Genomic DNA, 20976 nt, shown 5'->3' on the forward strand with positions numbered 1-20976 from the left:
ATGTGGGTCCCTTTCCCCTTTCCATGATTTCTTTGGGAAAAAGACCTAAAAGTGGTATTGCTGGGTCAAAGGGTATGCACATATAGCAAACTATTTTATCATATTATTATTATTATTATTAATTGGATAAAAATTACAAAGAAAACAAGAGCCCATTGTGATTTATAAAAAAAAACAACTTATTTTAGTAGGGTATAACCTTACTTTAAGGGTATAAGCCTTAAAAGATCTCCTTCAAAGAAATATCTACCATGCATATGTTTGTTTTTGTTTTTGTTTTGTTTTGTTTTGAGGCAATTGGGGTTGACTTGCCCAGTGCCACACAGCTAGTAAGTGTCAAGTGTCTCAGGCCAGATTTGAACTCAGGTACTCCTGACTCCAGGTCTGGTGCTCTATCCACTGTGCCACTTAGCTGCTCCACCATGCATATGTTAAGATCACAAAAGATCCTTTTATAGACCTAGTAACACAGATAACTTTGTTCAACTACTCTCTACTAGCAAATAAGACACAACACAAGGAGATATATGCTCATCAGAAGTATTTGCCAGCTTTGTGGAGAATGTCCAGAGCAGAGTCTAAATGGAGAATGGATTTCCTATAGATGAAGATGCCTTCAGGTGCTCTTTCATTAGACTGTATGCTGAATATAAGCTCCCTGAGAGTGTGACTGTTAACAACTTGAGAGAGTTTCTGTGTAATTTAATCATTTTATTAATAAAGCTGGCAGGTTATTAATAAAAGGATGGTCATTTGGCTCTCTCTCAGACCAAAGCTCACACTTATATACCCTTGAAACAATAGGTGGTTCATCAAACAGCAATCAAATCTAATTGGGTAAAGTAATTGGAGGTAGATTATATTAAAATGAAGGGCTATACCAGACTACCTACAGCTTTAGGCCATCAATTCAAAAGAATGTATACCCTTTTCAATGGGTGGGCTGAGTGACTCCTGGATAGAGAAGCCTTCCTTGTTTTTTGGACAAAAGGATGTGTCTCTACCCAAAGGTTGAGTAGAATACAATGAGCTTCCTTGCCCTAGACTAAATTTCTTTCATGGTTGGGTGGGAACCTACCAAGATGAAATGAGTTAAATGTAATCTTATCAGTAAAGTCTTTCAGGAAAAACTGAAGGACTTTTTTTTTTTTTGGTGAGGCAATTGGGGTTAAGTGACTTGTCCAGGGTCACACAGCTAGTAAGTGTTAAGTGTCTGAGGCTGGATTTGAACTCAGGTCCTCCAACCTCCAGGGCCAGTGCTCTATCCACTGCGCCACCTAGCTGCTCCTGAAGAAAGGGGGAAGCTTTGAATTTACCCAAGATATCAGTTATTAATAATTATTTCTCATAAGAGCAGGCATTGTTTCATTGTTTTTTCTTGTATCTCACCTAATCTAGTGTTATTTACAGAGTAGGTGATTAGTATATTCTTATTGATTGATGGTTTGTTTGATAGATTTCATTAAGTTTCCAATATTGCAGAAATTCCTAAATGAGATCCATAGTGGCTCAAAAGAGTTTGAACTAAAAATCAACACAGGAAAACATAGGTGAATAAATATAACAGATCTTGGAATATACCACATATGGACAATAAATAGAAAAGAAAAATATAGTGATGGAGCCTGGAGTATTTTGTTGTTGTTGGTTTTTTTGTTTTGTTTTTTGGTGTTTTTTTTTGGGGGGGTGAGGCAATTGGGGTTAAGTGACTTGCCCAAGGGGTCACACAGCTAGTTAAGTGTCAAGTGTCTGAGGTCGGATTTGAACTCAGGTCCTCCTGAATCCAGGGCCAGTGCTCTATCCACTGCACTACCTAGCTGCCCCCTGGAGTATTTTATTTTTGTCTTTTATTCCTAGCATTTAAACATACCAAGTGCTTATGAAATATTTACTTAATTGAATTGAAGTGAGGTATGAAAGGGAATATAAGAAGTCCTTGGGAAAAAAATGTAGTTAGCACAAAGCTTATAGTTAGATTTTTCCCTCCAAGGATATTAAAGTGAATATGCAATAGATCTTAATAAATATTGATTAAATGAAAAAAAAAACCACTTTGGGAGAGGGACTTTGGTTCTTGACCAATTGCCAGCCCAGATTATAAAATTTCCAGCCCAGTTTATAAAATCATTGAAAAGAGAAGGTAACAGAAAGAGACACACAAGACTTACAAGCTCATGCTACTGATGGAATTAGAGGGTCAAATTTCCATTGACTGGCAGAAGATTGGCTCCATCTCAGGTGGCCCTAAAAATGAAGCTTATCAGCACTGAGACAACAATTGAGACAGTTTAAGATAAGAATTATTCAATAAGCATTCATTAAGTGCCTATTATGTGCACTTAATAGACACTATGCTAAGAGGTAGCTCAGCAAATAGAGAGTTGGGTCTGGAGTTGGGAAGACTTGCATTCAAATCCAGCCTCAGACATTTACTAGCTATGTGACCCTGAGTAAATCACTTAATCTCTGTTTGCCATAATCCACTGGAGAAGGAAATGGCAAATCACCCCAGTATCTTTGCCAAGAAACCTCATGGACAATATGGTCCATGGAGTCATGAAGAGTAGGACATAACTGAACAATAACAAAGACCAGAGCCAGGATATACAATAAAATGCAACAATCCCTACTGCCAAAGATCTTATGTTATAATGGGGGAAGATAATAAGAATACATACAGCATAAAGGAAGCCACTGGCAGTTGCAGGGAGGGGGAGGAATCAGGAAAGACGATATAGAAGCTCGTACTTGGGCTGCATGTTGAAGAAAGAGAGGAATTTTGTGAGGTAGAGAAGTGAAGTGAGTGCATCCCAGGCATGAGGTGTGATGAGGGCAGTGTGATATATGAGAAACAAATAAAAGGCCAGTTTGGATAAATATTACAGAGTGCAAGAGGGGGACTGATGTTTGGTGAGGCTGGTTAGAGAGACTGGGATCAGGTTGTGAAGGGCTTTCAAAGCTTAACAGAGAAGTTTATATTTTATCCTAGAGGCCATTGAGAACCCACTGGAGCTGCTTGAGTAAGAGAGTGATATAGGGGCAGCTAGGTGGCGCAGTGGATAGAGCACCGGCCCTGGAGTCAGGAGTACCTGAGTTCAAATCCGGCCTCGGACACTTAACACTTACTGGCTGTGTGACCCTGGGCAAGTCACTTAACCCCAATTGCCTCACTTAAAAAAAAAAAAGTTAAAAAAAAAAAAGAGTGACATGGTCAGGTCTGTGTTTCAGGAATATTTTTTTGGTAGGATAAACTGGAGAGGCAAGAGACTTGAGGCTGAGTGATTTATTAGGAGGCTGTTGTGATAATCCAGGTGAGAGGTGATGAGGGCTTTGAACTAAGATGGTAGCCAAATGAGTGGAGAGAATGGGTCAAATGTAAGAGATGTTGTATAGGTAGAAATGGAGAGATTTAACATTGATTGGATAGGTAAGGTGAAGGAAAGTGAAGAATCAAGGGTAATGTTGAGATTACAAACTTGGAAGTGTGATGAAATAATGGGATTTAGCAGATACTCAAAGACCCACCTGGAGATTAATCTAGACTGATTGAATCAGTGAGAGTGATTGACTGATTAGCCTACTTCAAGTTAACTGGATTGTAATCACACCTGGCTAGCCCTTAAGAAGCTATTGTTCTCAGAAGCTAGACTGTGAACTCAACTTGAGAACACCTTCAAAAACCAATGGATGTGGATGACGCCAACCAATCAGCTTGAAGCAGTGTGTAAGGACTGCCTCTGTTCCAGACCTATTAAAAAGCTTCCACAATCAGCTTGCTGGGGAGTTCCTGATTAAAGCAGGCTTGTGGAGGAGGATTTGAGGAAGAACCCAACCAGGCTGGAACTCTAGACTAGATAGGCCTTTTCTTACCTTTCTGAACTCCATGTTGATACCTGTATGCTTTAATAAATGTTTAATGCCCAAAGACTGGTGCTGAAGCTTCTAATTTAAGGTGACCACAATTTAGATTTTAAACATCACAGAAGACTGAAAGGATGGTGGTGCCTTTGACAGTATCAGGAAAGTTTAGAAGAGGGGAGGATTTGTAGGGAAAGATAATGAGTTCAGTTTTGGACGTGCTGAATGTGAGATATCTGAGACATTTAGTTTAAAATCCCAAAAAGCAGTTGGTGATGTAGTACTGAAGCTCAGGGGAGAAACTGAGGCAGGATATCCATAGCTATAGCTATAGATGTAGATGTGGATTTAGATATAATAGACCTGTGTCATCTGCATAGAGATGATAGTTAAATCCATGGGAAATGATGAGGTTACCAAGAGAAAATTTAGAGAGAAAAGAGGGTTCACCCAGATTTAGGGTATATGAAATAAAATGATGACCCACCAAAGTAGCTTTGTGGAGGATAATCCTCTCATCTATACCAGGGAGCAGCAATAAATGAGTGGATTTTTCTCTCCCTTCCTCTTCCTCAGGCCAGGTATGGAGCTAAGCTAAGGAGAACTGGTGAAGGAAGAAGCTTCCAGTATGGCCTCTGGCAACAGAAAAGAGAGTTAACTATCAATTGAGTGGAGAATTAGTCTTGTCAGTTGGTAGTTGAGTTACAAAGAGGAGCAGGCCCAGAGAATTTAGTTGATTTGCCCACCTAGCAGAGGTGCTGCCCTCAGGTGACCTGAAACATGAGGATGCCATGAAAAGAGAATGGCCATTGAGGCCCTGAAGTACTGGAGGTTGAGTTGGCTTAGTCAGGTATTCTCTATGTGTTTAGCATATTCTTTGTGCAAAAACTTTTAAATTTTATATAATCAGAATTGTCTATTTTACATTTTATATTGCTCTCTATGGCTTCTTTGGTCCTAAATTCTTCCTCTGTCCATAAATCTGATAAATAAATAATTATCTTAGTTTGCTTATGGTATCACCCTTTATGTGTAAATCATATACCCATTTTGACCTTATTCTAGTACATGGTGTGAGATGTTGGTCTATTCCTAGTTTTTGCCTTTCTGTTTTCCAGTTTTCCTAGCAGTTTTTGTTAAATAGTTTTTGTTCCAAAAGCTTGGATCCTTTACTAGCTGTGTGACCCTGGGCAAGTCACTTAACTTTCATTGCTCCACCAAAAAAAAAAAAAGGAAATGTCAAAAGCTTGGATCTTTGGGCTTATCATATACTAGATCACTATAGTCATTTACTATAGTGTAAGTTGTAGCTATTCTATTCCACCGATCCACCTCTCTATTTCTTAGCCAGTACCAGGTTGTTTTGATAATTACTGCTTTATAATATAGTTTGAGATATGGTACTGTTAAGACTATCTTCTTTTGCATTTTTTAATTGATTCTTTTGAACTTTTGTTCTTGTTGAGTGTACTCTGAAGTTTGTGCCTACTCTTCCTACTGATGCTATTGTTATTTGACTTATGGCATTATTTGGAGCTATTTAGAGGGATCATGTGGAGAAGTGGAGAAAGTTACTGCTGTTCCTCTGCCATCTTGGCTCCACCCCCCACTGTGGTTATTTGAGAGATAATCTGCCCCATGTTTATGGGAATGAATGTTGTATGGCCATTGTTCTTACTATGACAATCTAGAAATTCCTTTGCTTTGAGCTAATTATGTCTGTCTGCCTACTAAAGGTAATTGTATTATTGAGGACTTGTAAGCTACAGTTTAGTAGAGCAGACTCACAGAGAACCTGGGAACCTGTGAGAGTAGTCATCCCACTGGAGACCCAAACTACAAAACTGAGTGCCATATTGGGAAAGTAGCCCAGAGAAGGTCCCACAATCCTATGCTTCCTCCTCATCTGTTCCTCACATCCATGTTGCACCATGAATTCTCCCCAAGGGGCCCATCCAGAAATCCAGAGGGTCTTTTTCTAAGTCTCTTGATATAACATGGATACCACTGGAATATCTTTTATCTCTCATTCTTTCTATTTGAACAGCCTACCTCCTTTCCTGGTCATAGATTTTATCAGTGGTATTGCCTCTACCACATCTTATGCAAAATTCTTCACTGGTGACTGTACCCACCATGTGTTTCTTTATGACTCTTTGGGTGGCCCACAACTTTAATACTTTGGAGATTGTTGTATGCCCTGAATTGGCAGCCATCTGGCATCACCAGAACAATATTGTTGTTTAAAAAAAAAAAAAAGGAATCCTGAAGGCAAAAAAGAAAGTATTTGCTCTTAGGGAGCTTACATTCCACAAACAATAGGCAAAAATTGGTGCTTTTTCTTTAATTTCAACTGCTTAACTAAAGCTCTATTGTTTTCCAAGATGCAAGTAAAACATTCTTCTTCTTTTCTTGAAATTAAAAGGTTTGGAGGCTGTGGTTTTAGATTTAGGAGACTTGGGTTCGATTTTTCACTTCTTACACTACTTTTGTGCCCCTGGGCCTTACTTTTTTTACTAGTTAATTGAGGGGATGAGACTAGTTGGTTTCTGAGGCCTCTTCTAGCTCTAAATTAATGATCCAGTGATCATGGGAGGAGCTAGGAGTAGGAGTAAAAAGTTCTGACCTCAACTACTTTATCATAACCATTATTAAAGGTGTCAAGCCTTTTCTTTCTTTTTTTTAATTAATAAAGTATTTTTTTCTGTTACATGTAAAGATAGTTCTCAACTTTTGTTTATACAAGCTTTACAATTTCAGATTTTTCTCCCTCCCTCCCTTCCCTCCCCCCTCCCCTAGACAGCAGGTAATCTGATATAGGTTATATATATATATATATACATAATAACATTAAACATATTTCTGCATTAGTCATGTTATAAGAGAAAAAATCAGAGCAATGATGAAAAACCTCAAAATAGAAAAAAACAACAGCATCAAAACCAAAAGAAATAGTATGGTTCATTCAGCATCTATACTCTGCAGTTCTTTTTTTTTTTTCCCTTGAATTTGGAGATCCTCTTCCATCACAAGTTCCCTGGAACTCTTCTGTGCCATTGCATTGGTGAGAAGAATATAGTCCATCACAGTAGATCAACACTCAATGGTTTTTTTTTTTTTTTTAGTGAGGCAATTGGGGTTAAGTGACTTGCCCAGGGTCACACAGCTAGTAAGTGTTAAGTGTCTGAGGCCAGATTTGAACTCAGGTACTCCTGACTCCAGGGCCGGTGCTCTATCCATTTCGCCATCTAGCTGCCCCCCCCCCCAACACTTAATGTTGATGATACTGTATACAATGTTCTTCTGGTTCTGCTCATCTCACTCATCATCAACTCATGCAAGACCCTCCAAAGCCTTTTCTTCTTATAAACACATTTAAACATAAGAAAACGGTTTAAAAACACAATTATAGCAAGGCATAATATTTCCCTTTTAGGTACAATTTTTAAAAGGTATTGCATGGGGGCAGCTAGGTGGCGCAGTGGATAAAGCACCGGCCCTGGATTCAGGAGTACCTGAGTTCAAATCCGGCCTCAGACACTTGACACTTACTAGCTGTATGACCCTGGGCAAGTCACTTAACCCTCATTGCCCTGAAAAAAAAAAAAGGCATTGCATGACTTAGGTTTGCATTTGGGCATATTTTTTTTTTCCGAATGCCTAACACCACAGGCTAGGTAAGGCTAATTGTTGTTGTTTAAAAAAGGTTTTCTCTGCAACATGAATGTTTACTGAGCTCAACCTTATATTTGCTGATTTGGTATACTTCCTTTTTGCAAATATTTTTTCTGGCTCTGAACAACCTTCTCCTGAACAACCTATTCTCTCATTTCATTTAGGTATATACATATGGATTAACAAAGTTGGCATGACCAGAAATATGTTTAATGTCATTATATATATGTATGTATGTGTATATATGTGTATGTGTGTGTATATATATATATACATATATATATATATATATACATATATATATAAAACCTATATCAGATAACCTGCTGTGTAGGGGATGGGGAAGGGAGGGGAAGGAGGGAGAAAAATTTGAAATTGGAGATCTTATCTAAACAAATGTTGAAAACTAAAATAAATAAATTAATTAAATTAAATTAAATTTTAAAAAAAGTTGGCATGACACTTCGTATGACAGGACCAAGAACATATTTTCAAAGTATTAGGCAGTTGAGTGGCACAGGTTTGAACTTAGAATTGAAAAGACTTGAGTTTGAATCCTGCTCCACACATTTACTAGTTGTCTTACCCTGAACAAACTACTTAACCTCTCTTAGCCTCACTTTACTTATTGTAAAATGAGGCTAATAATAGTACCTACCTTGAAGGATTGTTGTGAGGATCAAATGAGATAACATGTAAATGCTTTGCAAACCTTAAAGCACTTTCTAAATGCCCACTATTCTTATTTATAGCCACTCAGATTAGTGTAACTACTGTGTGCAATGCATGTGACAAAATATTAAGCTAAAATAAATTTAAAATATGTTTCAGCAAGGTGAATTTTCCCTTGTCTTAGATCACCATGATAGACCAGTGACAGCTTGCTGTTTTAATCCTGACAACCTTCGAGTGGCTTCAGGGTCATCAGATATGAACGTGAAGATTTGGGATGTATCAGCTCAAGCCACACTTCTAACAATTCATGAGTAAGAAATAATCCATTAATTAATCAGTTAACAAGAAATAATAGCATGGCATAGTGGATATAGAGGGACCTCAGGACCAAGAAAACCCATATTTATGTTCTACCACTGCCATATTAGCTGGGTAAAGTAATCTCTCTCAGTGTTCTTGGCAGCTCTCTATGATTTTTTTTTTTTTTTGGTGAGGCAATTGGGGTTAAGTGACTTGCCAAGGGTCACACAGCTAGTAAGTGTCAAGTGTCTGAGGCTGGATTTGAACTCAGATCCTCCTGAATCCAGGGCTGGTGCTCTATCCACTGTGCAACCTAGCTGCCCCAGCTCTCTATGATTTTTAAGTTGCAGAACAGGTATTGATCTACAAGAGTAGAGGGAATTTCCTCATCCTGGAGGACAGTAAAGGTCCAGTCTCAATCCTCACTCCCAGTTGTACTAAAAGCAAAACAAGCAAAAATAAAGTGTTACTGTAGAAAGCCCACTTCTTTTGGGGCCTCAGTTTCCTCCTCTGTAAAATGATTAGGTTGGACTACATGGTCTCTCAAGGTCTCTTCCAGCTCTAATTCCAATTATTTGTACCCTATGAACTGAGATGATTGTGATATATAAAGTCAAGGGGGAAATGAATGAATGAATGATCCCATCCAGGGAAAAGTGTCACCTGTGCTGATAGCCATTTTAGATCAGATCACATAAACTCCATTACAGGAGGAGTAGTGGAAGAGAACAAGTAGCATGTTACTAGTATTTGCTACTACTTCCTCTATGGTAGACCCCTGCTAACTGAGGCATACAATTATTGACTGAACGAACATTGCATGCCAGAGTATTCGACACACCTCACCACAGGTATTTGTATTTGATGTCAGTCAGGATGGTATATTTTAATCTCAGAATCCCAGAATTTCAGAGTTTGAAGGGACCAGAGTGACCATTTAGTACAATCTCCATGTGCCGCATGTGGTCATGCAGTCTTTTCTCAAAGACCTCTAGAGAGTAGGAACCCATTCTCTCATTCCACTTTTGGATAGTTTTCACTTTCAAGAAGTATCTCCATAAATTCTGCCAAAGTTTGCCTCTTTCTAACTTCCAGATATTGTTCTGAGTGCAACCATCTGGAGCCAACCACAATAAGTCTCATCTCACTTCCACATGACATTCATGCAGATACTTGGAATTAGCTATTGTTTCCTCCCAAGTCTTTTCTTCTTCAGGCTAAATAACCCTGATTCCTTTAATTGATCTTCATATGGAATGGACTCGAGACCCCTCACTATTCTGATTACCCTACATTGGATCCTCTCCATCCAACCATGTTCTTCTGAACATAATACTCTAGACCAGCACAGAGTATAATAGCAAGACTATTATTTCCTTATCCCTGGGCACTATGCCCTTCAATGTAGTCTAAATTCTGTGAGGTTTTTTTGGCTTTCATATTACTACAAAACAGTTAAGGCCATTCTGAGAGAGTTCCCTCCTCTCCCTTCTTTCTAATGTGAGATTTAAAATTGGATACTAGATCATAAATCTCCCCTCTTTAACCTTTCCCTTAATTTATCTCCCAGACTAGTAAATGGAAGAAATCTCTGGTCTATAGTTAGAGCTTTTATTGTGTGGTAGTTACCAGGTGATGTTGATTAGAGGGATAGGAAAGTAGAAATACAAAACAAATAGTCTTAAGTCTAAGCTTAGCCTATATTCCGTATAAAACTCATCAAAAGCCCAAGGCCACCTTTGGGGAGGAGAGCCGCGTCAAGCACGTGCTAACAGCGAGCCGGGCCGAGTCAAACTCCAGTTAGCGTCTGTCTGAGCAGTGCAGCCATCAGACCAGGAGAGCAGGCAAGAGACTTCCCACTTCTGTTCTCTCCTTGCCTTTTAAGCTCGCACCCCGGAAGTGGAGTGCTTAGCAGCCGGGCTGGCGTGGGTAGCTCATGCCATTGGTCTCCTCCCTGAAAAGGTGGTCCTTTAAAAACTGGCATCTTTTTACCACATTCACTAACCGACGGTTAAAAACTTTTTACCACACTAAGCTCATTACTGATGTCTTTCTCTACTATGTCTCCTCTTTCATTCTGTTTCTGATGAAGAGTTGGTCCTTCACTTTGCCAAGGCCAAATCCTCTACATACACCTTTTATCCCATACCCTTACCTTTTTTTTCTATCAGACTTCCCCTGTTATAATCCCCATTCTTTCTTTTATTTTCAAGCTCTCCCAATATGTAGGCTCTTTCTGGCTGCTTATGAACATACCATATTTCCCTCATCCTTTAAAAACCCCTCTAATTTGATTCTATCACTCTTTTTTTTTTTTTTTTTGGTGAGGCAATTGGGGTTAAGTGACTTGCCCAGGGTCACACAGCTAGTAAGTGTCAAGTGTCTGAGGCTGGATTTGAACTCAGGTCCTCCTGAATCCAGGGCTGGTGCTTTATCTACTGCGTCACCTAGCTGCCCCGATTCTATCACTCTTGATAACAATTATCTTATGTGCAGGGATATATTGATAAATATTTAACAACTTGTTCTCTAGGAAAAAATGTATTCGTGATATACTTTTAAAAACAATAATAAACATTTTTATTTAAAGTTTTTAGTTCCAAATTCTATCCCTCCTTTCCTCCATCCCTCCCTCCCCACCTCCCTGATGCAGTAAGCAATCAGATATAGGTTATATATGTGCAATTATGTAAAACAGTGCCGTATTAGTCATTTTATATAAGAAAACTTGAATAAAAGGAAAAAATGAAAGAATGTGAAAAATAGCATGCTTCAGTCTTTGTTCAATCAATATCAGTTCTTTCTTTGAAGGTGTATAGTATGCTTCATCGTTAGTCCTTTGGGATTATCTTGGATCATTGTATTGCTGAGAATAGTTAAATCATTCACAGTTCTTCACCAAACAATATTGCTGTCACTGTGCACAAGGTTTTCCTGTTTCTGCTCACTTCACTATACATCAGTTCATATAAGTCATGGTATACTTTTAAGTTTAATTTGCATTCTTAATATTTTCTCTATCACTTTCTTAAGTCTAGAAATTAACAAAACAATACATTAAGCCCCGAAGTGGCATTTGTTCATTTCTAAGGTGTAAATACTCACACTGAAAATTTAACAATTGGTCTTCACAAGCCAGTACAAATTGGAGCCAGCATGCCTCTGCTATACTTCTATCCTTCTTAGCTAAACTCCTTGTGAAAGCTGTCTACAATAGGTTCTCCTGTTTCCTTACCTCTCATTCATTTCTTTTGTTTTTTGTTTTTTTGTGGGGCAATAAGGGTTAAGTGACTTGCCCAAGGTCACACAGCTAGTAAGTATCAAGTGTCTGAGGCTGGATTTGAACTCAGGTCCTGCTAAATCCAGGGCTGGTGCTTTATCCACTGTGCCACCTAGCTATCCCCCTCTCATTCAATTCTAAACTTTCTTAAATCTGGCTTCCAAACTCATCATTTCAACTGAAAGTGGTCTCAGCAAGTTAGTAGTGACTTTTTGTTTGTTTGTTTGTTTGTTTGTTTGTTTTTTTAGTGAGGCAATTGGGGTTAAGTGACTTGCCTAGGGTCACACAGCTAGTAAGTGTTAAGTGTCTGAGGCCGGATTTGAACTCAGGTCCTCCTGACTCCAGGGCCGGTTCTCTATCCACTGCGCCATCTAGCTGCCCCAGTAGTGACTTTTAATCACCAAATCTATTGGCTTTTCTTCCCAGTCACGCAGCCACAACTCTAATATAGGTCCTCTTTGCCTCTTGTCTTGATTATTTTAAAAACCTTCTAATTGGCTTCCCTGTCTCAAGTCTCTCCCCATTCCAATCCATTCTCACTATTCAGCCCCAAAGTGCTTTTTCTTTAGCTGGGTCTGACCAAGTCAACCACTACTCAGCAAATTCTAGTGGTTCCCTGTTACTTCCATGATCAAATCTAAAACTCTCTTTTGGCATTTAAAACCCTTCACAACCTTATCTCTTTCCAGTCTTTTTACATTTCACCCCACCAGGGGTGCTCTGAAGATCTCTTTACACTGCTCCACTTGCAGTCCTTCCCATATGACAATCCAGCTCCAAACTCCGTGACTTGGGATTGGCTGTCCTCCCCCACACCTAGAATACTTGCCATCCTCCCCACCCCCCACCCCACCCCCACCCCCTTCTTCTACCTCTTAGCTCCCTTGGCTTTCTTCAAGACGAAGCTCAAATCCCAACCACAGGAGTCCTTACTTGGTCCTGTTAGTCCCTTACCTCTGAGATTACCTCCCATCTATTCTGAATGTACATATCACATGTATAAAGTTATTTACATGTTATCTGCCTTGTTAGAATATGAGTGCCCTGAGACAGGGACAATGCTTTTGCCTTTTTTGGTATCCCCTTGTTTAGGAAAGTGATTGGTACAGTAAATGCTTATTAAATATTGATTGACTGATTCACATGGAGTTGACAATCCACTATAATTCCCAGATATTTTTCAGATTATCTACTATTTTGCAACAACTCCTCCATTTTATACTTGTAAAGATGATTTTTTGAGCCTAAGAATAAGATGGAACTCTTAATGACTATTTTTTATAGTCATAAAGACTACAAAGCATAGTCTGATTTGGCCATCTAACCAGTTCCAAATCCATTTAATTGTTCTATAGTATTAACATTAAGAGTAATGATCGGGGGGGGGGGGGGGGCACCTAGGTGGCCCAGTGGATAGAGCACTGGCCCTGGAGTCAGGAGTACCTGAGTTCAAATCCGGCCTCAGACACTTGACACTTACTAGCTGTGTGACCGTGGGCAAGTCACTTAACCCCCATTGCCTAAAAAAAAAAAAAAAAAGAGTAATGATCGGGGCAGCTATGTGGTACAGTGGGTAGAGCACCGGCCCTGGATTCAGGAGGACCTGAGTTCAAATGTGGCCTCAGACTTACTAGCTGGGTGAACCTGGGCAAGTCACTTAACCCCAATTGCCCTGCCCCCCCCCACAAAAGAGTAATGATACCTTCGATTTATATGGCATTTTAAGGTTTATAAACCATTTTACACATCTATTATCTCATTTCACCCTCAAAACAACTTTGTGAGGAAGATACTATTATTATCCCCATTTTATAGATAAGCAAACTGAGGCTGAAAGAAGTTAAGTGACTTGTCATAGAGTAAGTATCTAAGGCAGGATTTGAACTCAGCTCTTCCTGATTCTAAGACAATTTTCAGGAACTGTTTTTAGACAACTCTAATCAATACACTACCTCACTGACTCCTTAAAATAAAAAAAAAATCAACATATTTCCATCTTTACCATAGGATTAGCATGACAGATCTTTTCAAATGCTTTCCTAAAATCTAGGTAAACTATAGCATTCCCCTCATCTACTAATTTAGCAAGCTTGTAAAAAAATATGAAATAAAGTCAGTCTGGCATGGCCAGTCAGTCCTTAATGAAGCTTTAATGGCTGTGATGTTCCCTTTTCTTGATGTTCATTAGCTATCTCATTAATAGATGTTTGCTAGGAATCCAAGTTAAGCCTTCTAATCAAAAGTTTTCAGAGCCTTCTCTTTTCTCTTTTTATTCATTCATTCATTCATTTATTTTTTATTTTTATATTTAAAATTTTTTTCTGTTTTACTTTAAAATTTTTTTGGTATACCATTTACTCTCCTCCATTACTACGGTAACAATCCTATTCACCATGATTTTTCGAGGACTGCTCACAGGAGCTTAGTGATCACATTTGCTGGTTTTTTCAATAGCTGAAGAATTCGTTTAGGTGTCATGGCTTGAATTCACCAAGGTCAGTGAGGTGCTCCTTCTACCTCTGTGCTTATCTTGCCTATCGGCTCCTTGTTACCCATTTTTGTTCTGTTCTTTCTAGTCTAGAGATCATTTTCCTTGGTAGTGAAAATAGAAACCAATTGAATTGAACAGCTCTGCCTTCTCTCTATTGTTAGTTATCAGCATCTCTCCTATTCCTAGCAGCGGGCCTATCCCTTCTTTGTCCTCATTTTTTCAGCCCTTTTTGTCATTTATTTTCCTCCTTAGTATCACCTTATTTCAACCATTAGTATGATAGGCTATGCCCTGCTGTTCTGTTCATCCTGCTACTTTTTCTTGCTTCCACCTTCTGTACATGTCTTTAAAAATTTAACTTTGTTGATAATGGTTCCTTTTGTATTTACATGATTCTCTTTAGATAACTCCCGATTTTCCTCCTAATTGGAATAGTTTTTCTTTATGTTTTCAGAGTTTAGTTCCCAAGGAGCTTCTCTAGTGGTTTACTCCAGTCACCAATCAAGAGGTTAAAAAAAAAATCACAAAATCACACATACAGAGGCAATAGTAGTATAAACAAAATTTATGTTGAGAAGCAACAAAATTCAGGGCAAATATAATGAACAGTGCTGGCACCATGCTGTTAGAATTAAAGGGCTCAACCTTTCTGCAAAGTTTAGTGAAGTACAAAAGTGGAAAGTGGCACATATTATCAATTTGTTATTCAGCTGTGTCTGACTCTTCATCACCCCATGGACCATACTGTCCATGGAGTTTTCTTTGCAAACATACTAGAGTGATTTGCCATTTCCTTCTCCAGTGGATTAAGGCAGACAGGGTTAAGTGACTTGTCCAAGGTCACACAACTGGTAGGTATACGAGGCTGGATTTGAATTTAGGTCTTCATGACTGTAGGCCCAATACCCTAGCCACTGAAACACTTGATTGCTATTAGACAATGTTGCTGAACTATTTTCAGGAAATGTACTTTGTAGGGAGTTTGGGTATTTGTTGAGAATTGTTTTGTGTCAAAAGAAAATAATCAATACATTTTAAAAGAGAAAGAGATTAGAAAATTTTTTAGGAATGGTAACTCTATCCTGAGGCTATTTGATGATCCTGCTTTTCAATCACAATGAGTACTGCCTATTTTCCTGTGAAGATGCTTGTAATCCCTTATGTATATAGTACAGCTTTTAGGGATTGTTCATATCCTGCTAGGTCCTGGGACTTTGAGGTTTCATTCTGAGAGTTGTCACTGTTTGCAAAATTGAATTTTATTGTAGACTTGACTAGTCTTTTCTTTTGGCCTTGTCTAGTTTGTGTATTTCAAAAGGCTATTTTCAGGGCAGATAAAAGAGCAGAACCAGATATTGTGTTCTAGAAACCAGTTTGTTTACTCTTTTCTTCTGATGAATAGTGCTGAGTTCTACCGAAGTCAAAGGTCTTAATTATGTTTAATGATTCATTTCCAAAGTCTATTTAGGAAAGGAATGGAGAGCCTATTAAAGTCGATGTCCTCCGTCTCTCCTCTCCCCAATAAAACACCTTGTATCAAGGCCCACACATAAGTAAAAAGCAATTTCACTTAGCTTTATTTATCCAGAGATAAATTTGAAAAGTGAATATTATGGATACTTAAGGGGGTGGAGACAGTAAGAGAGCAATACATAGAGGGAAAAAGAATGAAAGGAAAAGATGTAAGGAGAGAAAAAAGGTGGAGGGCATATGAAAAAACAAAGTTAGGGAGACAGGTACAGAGATACATACTGCTTTGTATGTATCTATCATGCTCTTATCATCTTTTCGTTTATATTATGGTTATTTATCCTGTTAATCCCATCCCACCCCATCTAGGTGTACAAGATGTACAGTAGGTACACTAGGTATATCTAGAACCCCAATGAGTTTGAATAATGTAAAATTCAATTTAGTGTGAATTATAAAATGATACCAGGTCACATTTGATATAAGTGAAAATTCAGTTAATGAGATTTGTTAGAGTTAGCTGAGGGTTTTAACACTGCTTTGTGTGCATTTGTTTATCATTAAGTATGGATATGATGTTCTGTTAAAAAAAATTTTTAGGAGCAGCTAGGTGGCACAGTGGATAAAGCACTGACCCTGGATTCTGGAGGACCTGAGCTCAAATCCAGCCTCAGACACTTGACACTTACTAGCTGTGTGACCCTGAGCAAGTCACTTAACCCTCATTGCCCCGCCAAAAAACCAAAAAAATTTAAAGAGCCCTTAACAAAATGGACAAAAGGAAGAATATTTCAGATAGCAACATCTGCAGCACAGAAAAGAAGAGGCTTGTTATTACACTAGAACACAAATTTGATGTAATTTAATGCATGAATGGGGTTATAACTTTAAAACAGGACAAGATGTTGGAATGCCTGAATCTATGGTACAGAATATCCTAAAACATAAAGGCTAAAAGACAAAGGCAAAGTGGAACCAGCTTTTTGTGGTTTGCCAATAACCACAAGGAAGAAAAACATCACAGTTCTAGAAATGAATGGATTAAAGACCAGTTAAAAACACATTGCTTTAGGGGCAGCTAGGTGGCGCAGTGGATAGAGCACTGGCTCTGGAGTCAGGAGTACCTGAGTTCAAATCCGGCCTCAGACACATAACACTTACTAGCTGTGTGACCCTGGGCAAGTCACTTGACCCCAATTGCCTCACTTAAAAAAAAAAAACTGTAAAAAAAAAAAACACATTGCTTTTAACAGAGGGGACATTCAGACAAAAGCTTCAAGTTTGTTTAAGGTAGTAAAGGAAAAATGGAAATAAAGTGGCTAGTGAAGAAACTTTTATTGCAAGCCTTGGTTGGTTCAATCACTTTTTTTGTTTTTTGCAGGGCAATGAGGGTTAAGTGACTTGCCCAGGGTCATACAGCTAGTTAAGTGTCAAGTGTCTGAGGCTGGATTTGAACTCAGGTACTCCTGAATCCAAGGCCAGTGCTTTATCCACTACACCACCTAACTGCCCCCCCCCCTGCCCATTCAATCACTTTTTTTTTTTAATTCTCTGTCTTTTTTTTTTTTTTTTAGTGAGGCAATTGGGGTTAAGTGACTTGCCCAGGGTCACACAGCTAGTAAGTATTAAGTGTCTGAGGCTGGATTTGAACTCAGGTCCTCTTGAATCCAGGGCCGGTACTCTATCCACTGCGCCATCTAGCTGCCCCCAATCACTTTTAAAATGGAGTTCAGGGGGCAGCTAGGTGGCACAGTGGATAAAGCGCCGGCCCTGGAGTCAGGAGGACCTGAGTTCAAATCCAGCCTCAGACACTTAATACTTACTAGCTGTGTGACCCTATGCAAGTCACTTAACCCTCATTGCCCCACAAAAAACCCAACAAATAAAAACAAATTTAAACAGATTTATTTATTTATTTTTTAAGTGAGGCAGTTGGGGTTAAGTGACTTGCCCAGGGTCACACAGCTAGTAAGTGTCAAGTGTCTGAGTTCAAATTCGAACTCAGGTCCTCCTGAATCCAGGACTGGTGCTCTATCCACTGAGCCACCTAGCTACCAGAAAGTTTTTTTTTTTTTTTAATAAAAACTAGGGGGCAGCTAGGTGGCGCAGTGGATAAAGCACCGGCCCTGGATTCAGGAGTACCTGAGTTCAAATCCGGCCTCGGACACTTGACACTTACTAGCTGTGTGACCCTGGGCAAGTCACTTAACCCCCATTGCCCCGCAAAAAAACAAAACCAAAAAAAATAAAAAATAAAAACTAATGCTTGTTTATTGGTCTCAAAAACTTTGTGCTGAGAGCCTATAACCATCAATAATTTCTGGTTCTTTGTTGGGCAAAGAAGAAACTGAGTGACTAATGTTATCAAAGACTGATTTTCAAGTTGTGTTAGCCTAGTTATCGAAAAAATATTTCAAGGACAGCAATATCACATATTTAAAGCATTAATGATTTTAGATAATGTCCTGAGTCATTTCTTTACATTTTGTTCAATGTGTGAGAATATGAACACGCAAATTTGTCAAGATGTGTGGATAAAGCTCTCAGTACCTATAGGCAGATGTATGAAGATTTAAAAGGAAGATAGTTCAATCTACATTGTAAAATATTTTAAACAACAATAATGACGTTTTCTTGCATATAGTCATTGTAGGCTTACCATATTAAGTGGTTTTCTAATTTTTAAAGTTTTTCTTTCTATATTACTTTGTAATCAGTTTGCATCAGAAATACATTTTTCTTATCCTTTGCTCTTATATTCATAAACAGATAATGAACTTATTTTAAAAATTTATTTGCATATCTCCATTGGGATGGAAACAATTACTATATTTTATTAATGCAACCACTTTGAAGAATTTATTATTCATACTAATCAATACATAGCTGCATATGTTCCTTAAACGGAGGGTTTTGTTTGTTGTTTTTCAATTATGTCCAATTCTTCATGATGCCATGGACCATACTGTCCATGTAGTTTTCTTGGCAAAGATACTGGAGTGGTTTGTCACTTCTTTCTCCAGAGGATTAAGGCAAACAGAGGTTACGTGACTTGCCCAGCACTAAGTGTCTGAGGCTAGATTTGAATTCAGTTCTTCCTGACTCCAGATCCAGCTCTCTATCCACTGAACCACTTAGCTGTCTCTCCCTCCAACAACGCCCCCACCCCCCAATCTAAGGGGTCAAAGGGAAGGACCATGTCTTATTTGTTTTTTTGTTTTTGCAAGGCAATGGGGGTTAAGTGACTTGCCCAGGTTCACACAGCTAGTAAGTGTCAAGTGTCCGAGGCTGGATTTGAACTCAGGTACTCCTGAATCCAGGGCCGGTGCTTTATCCACTGTGCTATCTAGCCACCTCCCTTATTTATTTTTGTATCTTTTTCAGTTCCACAGATATTGCTTTACACATTGGAGGTACTGAATAAATGTTGAAGTTTGTTATTTTCATATGCACAGCAAATGAGAGACAGAGGGAGAGAGAAAAAGGGGAAGGGTTCAGTAGGTTCTGAAACAAGTAACTAGTTATTCTTCACAGCTTTTAACTGCTCTTTATCTGCAGATCTTCAGAAATGTGGTAGCCCAAAGTGAGGACACCAGTGAGAACCAAAGTAATTTTCCTTAAACACAGATCTGATCTTATGATTGTCCTGTTAACCAACTCCAGTGGCTTCCTAATGCCTCTAGGATTATATATGTATGTGTATATGTCTATCTATCTATCTATCTATCTATCTATCTATCTATCTATCTATCTATCTATCTATCTATCTATCTATCATCTATCTCTCTAATATATATGAAAAAATATTGAATGTATTAAAACATTAAAAGTTAAATTAAAAAAGAAAAGCTATACATATAGTTATGTATCATATATGTACACATGTAGGAATATGTATATACATAGTAGGCACTTGATGAATGCTGGATGACTGAAATTCTTTTCAATAACCAGAGAAGTAGTACTGTGTAGAAATTCAAACTAAACCGCATCTACCTCAGGACCCTTGGATTGGAATAGCAGTGGTTCTTTAACCAGAGTAGAATAACTCTCATTGTCTGTATTTTTCACATGTGTTTCAGAGCACATTCCAATGTTATTGCAGATTGCTGTTTTACCTTCAGTGGTCATTTCTTGTGTACAGCAGCTTGGGACAAAACCTTAAAAATCTGGGATGTAAATGCAGGAGGGTTTCGGAGTGAGGGAGCCTGTGTAACTCTGATGGAAGGTCATGAAGGTTCTGTCAGTTCTTGTCTTTTTACCAGAGATGGTAAGTTATTTATATGATTTCAAATTCAGTATTCCAGTGAATTTTTTTTTACTATTTAATAAACATAGATTCTCTTTGGGACGGTTATACGTGACATAATGTTAACCCATCCTTGAAAGGCTTTAACTCTTTCATAACTCTGTTATCTATAATAAATTAGGATGATGATTTTCCAGAAGGACAATAGAAAGTGTCTATATAACATGAGACAAAGGAAATAAGAGGAAGAGTCATGTACCTCTGGTAAACTTGCAATGGAAAATTCTGGATTTCTCATGTTCCTCCTCTTTTCTCTACCAGGGGCCCTTCAGTCTAGTTCAGGATCTCATCACTTCTCACCTGAAGTATTGCAGTAGCCTTCTACTTGATCTCCCTGCATCTGTTCTTTCCATTCTCCAACCCATTATCCATAGAGTTGCCAAATTGTTGTTCTTAAAACATAGGGCTAGCCATATTTCTCTCCTGATCAAGAAGCTTCAGGGGCCTCCTCCACCATCTAGGACAAAATAAACTCTTTTGTTTGGAATTAAAAGCACTCTGGTTTCAGCCTATTTTTCTAGATTTGTTCCATTTTACTTCCTCTACCATGCTCTATGTCCTAGTCAAACTGGCCTTCTTGCTGCCCATCATATAGGACTGTTCTTTGGACAGACCATTTTTCATTTATGGGATTTACTCCCTTCTCATCTCTGCCTCTTGGGTTCCCAACTCCCTCCAGGCATAGTGTAAGTGACATCTCCTATAAAAGGTTTCTTCTGGTCCAACCAGTTGCTTGTATCCCCATTTCCCTGGAAATTACTTTGTATTTCCTCACCTGGGAATGTGTTGTATTCCACCAGTAGAATGCAAATACCTTGAGGTCTTTGTATCTTTAGCACCTAGCCCAGTATACATGCTAAAATGCTTACTAAATGCTTGTTAAATTTAATTGAAGATGGGCTAGCAAATAAAGTATAG

The 20976-nt window shown here is 38.5% G+C and overlaps 1 protein-coding gene across 1 annotated transcript in view; it reads left to right on the forward strand.

Annotated features, from left to right (window-relative positions):
* The window catches only part of WDR88 (WD repeat domain 88), a 60277-nt gene that overhangs the window by 24172 nt on the left and 15129 nt on the right, over positions 1 to 20976 (forward strand). The window contains exons 6-7 of the mRNA XM_043980212.1: positions 8390 to 8519; positions 19832 to 20019. Coding sequence (XP_043836147.1) covers positions 8390 to 8519; positions 19832 to 20019 — 318 coding nt within the window. The remainder of the gene's footprint in view (positions 1 to 8389; positions 8520 to 19831; positions 20020 to 20976) is intronic.

The sequence above is a fragment of the Dromiciops gliroides genome, chromosome 2 (genome assembly GCF_019393635.1).
Source record: "Dromiciops gliroides isolate mDroGli1 chromosome 2, mDroGli1.pri, whole genome shotgun sequence".
Classification (NCBI taxonomy): domain Eukaryota; kingdom Metazoa; phylum Chordata; class Mammalia; order Microbiotheria; family Microbiotheriidae; genus Dromiciops; species Dromiciops gliroides.